The sequence below is a fragment of the Gavialis gangeticus genome, unplaced genomic scaffold (assembly GCF_001723915.1).
Source record: "Gavialis gangeticus isolate Ggan-Ray unplaced genomic scaffold, GavGan_comp1, whole genome shotgun sequence".
Lineage (NCBI taxonomy): Eukaryota > Metazoa > Chordata > Crocodylia > Gavialidae > Gavialis > Gavialis gangeticus.
This window is the reverse complement of record NW_017729026.1, coordinates 13,292,381-13,299,005: the sequence shown is the minus strand read 5'-3', so window position 1 is coordinate 13,299,005 and position 6,625 is coordinate 13,292,381. Positions and strand designations below refer to the sequence as shown.

At 38.2% G+C, this 6,625-nt stretch overlaps 1 protein-coding gene across 1 annotated transcript in view; it reads left to right on the top strand.

Annotated features, from left to right (window-relative positions):
- LOC109299696 overlaps positions 1–6,625 on the top strand; it is a 104,859-nt gene extending 98,234 nt beyond the window's left edge. Inside the window, exons 8-10 of the mRNA XM_019520216.1 lie at positions 2,523–2,580; positions 4,029–4,104; positions 5,532–6,625. Coding sequence (XP_019375761.1) covers positions 2,523–2,580; positions 4,029–4,104; positions 5,532–5,533 — 136 coding nt within the window. The 3' untranslated portion in view covers positions 5,534–6,625. The remainder of the gene's footprint in view (positions 1–2,522; positions 2,581–4,028; positions 4,105–5,531) is intronic.

The following is a 6,625-nucleotide window of genomic DNA, read 5'->3' as shown; positions in this document are numbered from 1 at the left end:
CATGATTCTGTTAAGCACGGGGATTTTGACACTTGTGATTTAACTACTGAAAAGGGGAAAAGCCAGACAACACATCCATAGCTTTTCCCTTTTTTACTCCTCCCAAGATATGTTATCATACAAAGTTATTCTGTTACGGAATTAATAAAATTGTGAATACTTGGGCCAAATATTTCACCTGTCTGTCTCTTTCTGTCTTCAGCTGCTTGTGCCATATGCATTCTAAAGCCTTGTTGGCCCCTTGCTTATTTACATATAGCTTCATAATCTCATAAATTACTTATTTACCGTCAGTGTTTGTTTTAATTTCCATTGGCCTTCTACAGCTTGGGTTGCAGTCAATGAGTTTGATCTCTGTAGTACTTAAAAATAGAATTTGAAACACCTGAAAAGTTTTCTCAGTATGTGACTCTTCATTATGTTGTTATGCTCTAATCATAACTCCAAGGGGAAAGAGAACTGCTTTGTGGACAAAATCAAGTTTAATATTCTATTGATTAGAAATTATAGTAATTTAATGCAACTTCCACATGCAGTTTTGGGCTGCAAGCTGATGGCTTAATATGCATTCACTGATGCAACAGAACAGACAACCTAACTAAATTTGTTTCTAATTTCATGTGCACCTACAAAGAGAGCCCATAACATAGAAAAGACTAATGGAGGGCCTTTTCCCTGAAAATGCTTTTTTGCAAGTGAGTAAATATACCACTGTGTCATCTTAAGTTAGCTTGAGTGTAAGTGTGTGCAGAGTTGGGTCCAGATTCAGAGCCCTTTGCCTTTAAAAAAGCAGGGTTACTTGGGGTATGGACAAACATGCATATGTACTTTAAGAAATTAGGAACCAGTGGTGATTTGGAGTACTGTAGCAGCCCCTTAGACTTCTTTAGTCATTCATGTACTTCTAAGCAAGCAGGATTTTTGTGGTCCTAAATTTGCAGTGGCCCTGGCCCTCAGCATTACTGTTCACAATAACAGTATCCATGAAAAACATTTTTGGCTACTTTTGAAGAGAAAAGTTATCTAGTGTGGGATCCTGTGCTATATTAAAATAAAGTGTTCAGGCTTACACCAGAATTTCTAGACCTGAGTTCTATCTAGACCAGGTTGAAAATAAAAGAGGCAAAAAGAGAAGTCAAGGTTCATCGAATTGGGTAGGTAGCGTCCTGACAAACAAGTACAGAAAATGTAAGAGTTGATGAGAGCAGAGGTTATGCAAGTGTAGAGAATATAAAGTAAGAATGTGAGGACATGAATGGGTATGCAGAAGACTAGATTTTGGTGATCATTGAATGGTAGGACTGGGATGTACCACAATAGTCATCTAGCTCAATACCCTGCTTAAATGCAGGATGCAGTATTCCTAAACCATCCCAGAGAAATGGTTACTGAACCTCTTCTTGAAAATTTCCACTGAAGGAGATTTCCTCCAGCTTCCTACAGCAGCTTCTTACAGTTAGGAATTCTTTTTCTGAAATGTAATATAAAATGTCTTGATGACATTTTAAATCCATTGTATTGTGTCCTGCCCCCTGTGGCAAGAGAGAACATCTGTTCTCCCTAATCTTTTATAATAGACTTAAAGCTGTTATAATGTTTTCCTTTAATCTCCTTTTCTCCAGACTAAACATACCTGTTTCTCCCAACCTTTCTTCATAGAGCCTGCATTCCAACCCCCCTATCAACTTTGCCTTTCACTTTTGGGTCCTCTGCAGCATCTGTTTCTTTTTTTAAATGTGGAGCTCAGGACTGTGCACTGTGTCCAGGTGAGGGGTAACGTGCCAAGCAGTGTCATACCAACACATTCCATGTCCTATACACTATGCATCTATTCATTTAGCCCAAAATCACATTTCTCGTGACAGCTTTGTGCTGCTGATTCTTGAGTGTGTGATCATCAAAAAAAATCATTCTCAGCCGTACTGCTGCCCCATTCTGTACTTGTGCATTTATTTTTATTTCCCAATGTTTAGTGTCTTTTGTTGTTGTCTATAGCCCAGTTCTTCAATGCATCGAGGTCCTTTTAAATTCTAATTCCACCATCCCAGTTTTGTGCCATATTAACACTAATGGTGCAAAGGGGAGACATGGAATAAGCCAGGAAGCTGCTCGGAGGGAAACACTGACAGTGGGGAGGTGAGGTACTTCACCAGATCTTATATCTATGCCTGAAATGACTAGGATTGATCCCATTTATAAAGTCGTCTGATCTTTTACTTACTTTTAAGGTGTCTTGGGAAAACTAGTGGAAGAATTTCACTTTATTTGATATTCATTCCAGTATTTATATTTAACGTAAAACTGTCTTGTTAAATTCAAAAGTTCAACCGTTTGAGGGTGGGAGGATAGAAATTTGAGAACACAATTTGTTTTTAAGGCACTCTGAAGTTTGTTTTGTTTGTGGGTGGTTTCAAGGCTTACATTTTTATGAAATGACTATCATAACATTAAAGTAATTTATGTAGTAGAGATTTAAAAGGTATATTGCCAAACTGATTAAATTTATTTTCTCTTCAATGCAGAACAAAATTAAATAAAACCCAGGTGCTCAAATGCCAGGATTTGGTGAATCAAGATCATGTGAGTTTTCCTTTTTCTTGCTCTTCTTTTCTTCTTTGTTTACTGACGTTATAAAATGGCATATCTAAAATTTAAGCTTGTCTTCCTTCTTTGATTGAGACTGGATTTGACTAAACCTTGTTCTGTTGTCTGTGTTGGATCAGAAAAAATTAAGCATGCAGAAGCTTTTTTTTTAGCCTTTGCAAAGACCTGTGATAAAAACTTTTTCTGTGCTATATTTATTTTCCCCTGCCCCTCTCACACTTTTGTTAGAGAAATAGTGCAGACTGGAGAGGAGAAGAGAGTGGCCACTTCTGAAGAGTTGCATAGAATAAGGAATGAAAAAAGGAAATCTTTGAATATCTAAGGGCCTTGAGCTCCTTTCAAAGGTGTGCTGGGTTGGTATGCAGTGTTAGTATTGTGAGGTGTGCGAACATGATTCACAAGATTAAACCCAGAAATTTCAAGTAGAACTACATAGTGTTAAAATATATTCTGACCTGTTGTGGTCTTTGTTGCAGCAGAAAAACAGTTGTTACAATTTTTCCATAGTGGAAAAACAAGTGAAAACTAACAGCTAGCATTTTCCAAGGAATTTCTCAAAGCTAACAAGGGATTCCTCAAGGCTAAAAAAGTTGAAAACCACTGCTCTATCTAAACGCCTTGTTCCTCCATTCCATTGTGTGGCTCCTGTATGGTGTAGATCTGGGATTGGAGTGGTCCGCTATTCCTGCAGTCTGATTTGTCTCTCTTCTGAGATACTTAATTGCCCTTAGGAGGGAGGCAAAAGAAAGGAAGAAGGACAAGTATCAAACTTGTCATGTGCAGTGTTCCTAAGTGCTGTTATGATATACTTTTATGCATGAAAACCAATACATTAATGTTTACAAAATAAGGCTGAACACAGTGCATAATAACACCACCTTTGCCCTTGTTAGCAGTTCACTCTCTGCTTTTTTCCCCTTCCCTATCTTGTAAATGTAAATGACTGATTTCAGTTTAGAACCCCAGTGCCCTGCAGGTCTGTTTATAGCATCTGACAAAAGTAAGCATATAAAAGATTCAGTTTGATCTTTGTTCTATTCTTTGGTCTGCCAATGTATATAAGCTGCTCTCTCTTTGCAAACATATCTTAAGCTTATGTTTTAACCTTCAAACATATACCATCAACTTCTTGTGTAGGATTGCTGGATACCCTAGTAAGGAAAAAATGTTGACGGTGAACATCAGAAATAGCTTCGCAACATTTTGTTAACTAAACAAAGCTGGTGACAGCTGCACTTGCCACATAGATAACATTCCAGCCTCCAACTGACCCATTCATCTGTAGGGTGCTGGAAAACTGGTCTCCTCTGTCTAGAAAGCAAGAGTTTGGTGTTCTGTATGAGTACAAAACATTCATAGTTACTTTGTTTGAATCTTTTTTTTTAAGAGTTAAACATACAACTGCTTTGTATAAAAATTTGCAGGAAACTGAACAAGCAACAGATTCCAGTGAATTTGGCACAGAAACAGAAGATTGCAGGTCTGCCTGTTCAAATTCATGTAAAAGAGCCCTAGACTTAGATTAATGTGTTTGCTGCTCAAGCTTCACAGCTACATAGCACGTGTAACTTAGAATGTGGAGAAGTGAGTTAACTATTGCAACTGTACTTATTTGTGGGTACACCTGAGAAACTTTTTTTTACTGACTGGCTCACTAACCTCTTCCTCCCTTTGATCACACTGTTATGAAGAGAGTTAGCCCGAGGGTTATGGGGGAGAGAGACCATTATTCAAAGTAAAAAACAATTAACTTGCCAGTTCTGTATATAATATGAGTTGGGGGTTGAGGCTTCCTCGCTGAATTTTTGAGACAGTTCTATCATGCAAGCTTAGTGAAGTAGTAGGGCAGAGAAATATGCCGTGCTTTTCTAGGAAGGCCTCCCAGGCTGTCAAGTATAGAGGTCTTTTGGCTTGTTGGCAGCTTTTATGTGTAAAATTGGCATACTTCCTCTCTGAGGGAGGTCTTCATGCTTAGTAGATAGATGTAGAGAAGCTAAAATACTAAATCACTGAATAGAATGTGCTGTTTGCTGTTGGCAAACCTATATAGATATAGATATAAAAGAAACGTATTCCTACTGAATAGGTATTTATAGCTGTATATGCTGAACTTCTGTCTGTAAAATGGTGAAATACTACTTGGGAAGTAAAAATAATCTTGAAAGATTTTGTAGCAGCAAGAAAGTGTGTGTGTGTGCGCGCGCACGCACATGCATGCATGCACACACGCGCACGCACACGCTATATTTCTATGCATTTTGATCATACTGTAGCCAATATGTACTTTAGAGAAAGTATATGAGAGTCTGTACACTAAGGCAATCTTTAAGAGGAACTGAGGGCTGATATACTTTACAGGATGTGAATGAGGAGAATGTTAAATAAGCTGGGAGGATGGCAGGAGGGGCAGGATGGTATGAAGAGAACAAATAGGACTTAATGAGGTAGAGAGGAAAAAGGTGCAATAAGGATTTGAAGAACAAAGACAATGGGCACGTTGAGGCAAGCAAGGAGAAGGTATGTATGTTGCTACATTTTAGACAGGATGACATGGAGTTAATAATTTCTTAAGTTCTTGGAATTTAAAGTAGAGTTGGGCTGTGCAGCTGCTCCTGAGATAGTTCAGAAGACTGAAATAAATATCCAGAGGCTTTGGATTGTTGCTGGTGATGATTCAAGAGAAGCAGCAGATTTTAAGGCCTTCAGTTATTCAAAGAACAGAAGAAGAGTAATGGAGGCTGTCTCTGTATACTATGGAGAGAGGAAGTTGCTGCTCAGGAGCATGCCTCAATTTATATGATGTAACTTGCATCATGATATGGCTAGTCATAGGGTATAGCTTAATTCTGAAATCTTGTAAAGAAAACTTTCATTACTGTATATCAGACTTTCTGTGTACTAAGTATGTCACTTGCCTGTTTCAACAGGACATGTGGAGAAAAGAAGAAAAGTGAGTCATTCCACCAGCAAAAGACTGAGCACCTCTTTGTTCAGATGCACAAGGAGAGTGTTCGACTAACAGAAAGATTATTAGCTCTGGAAGAACAATCTCTTCAGAAGCTCTCTGAAATCTCATCCACTTTGTCCACCCTAGCTAGTTTTGTCATAAAAGAGGAGAATCCACAGCAGCTATCCCAACTGCAAGGAGTGCACACTCAGACTCAAAGCCAGACCTCTTAAACCCACTCCTAGTTTACCGAGATCCTAAAACTGCATTGCTTGGCCTTCAAGAAATGTTCCTCAAAGTTATGTTTAAAAAAAACAAACCCTTAATGTGTGCCTTTTAAATAGTGGAGACATGCCATGCCTGTGACTCAGCAAATCTAACTCTGAAATTGCTGTGCTAACTAACATTTGATGCTGTAAACATTACAGGAGTATCAACTTGTGGCCTTTTTCATTTGTCCACAGGCATTTTATTTACAAGTTTAGGAGCTGATTTGGCTGCTGCCTTGTTTATAATAACCCATCGAGACGAATCAATAAAATGTGAATTTATTTGAATGATAGGCCTTAAAGCATTTGACATCTACAAGATTAACTTGTATTTCTACATCCCGTTTTAAAATCATAGGAATATACTTAAATTCTGTGCTATACCTACTTCAGCCATGCACTAAATAGCTAAGTTGTCATGTCAAAGGAAATGTAGAAGTATTGCCTTGCCAATCCCTTTCCATCTAACTAGAAATATTAACTCTTTCAGAGTTCAGTTTAATATGCATAGTGTTTGGCATAATGAAAACCCATAGTCCTGCATTTTCTGTTAAATGGGGCCAGATTCTATTTCAGAGTCTGCCAAAGGGGAAAGTGTGTCACTTTTAGGCATTTTACATAAAACCTGTTTCTCTGTTACAGAAGGGGTGGAAACAAATTCCAAAGAATATGTGGCTGATGTAGAACTGTCAGAAGAGATCCCTGGAGGCCTTCCCCCTCCCACCTCATCATACAGGCAAGCCAGAGAATTGGCTTCCTAAATAAACTGAAAAAACAACAGAAAAATATACAATACTGACAGTTA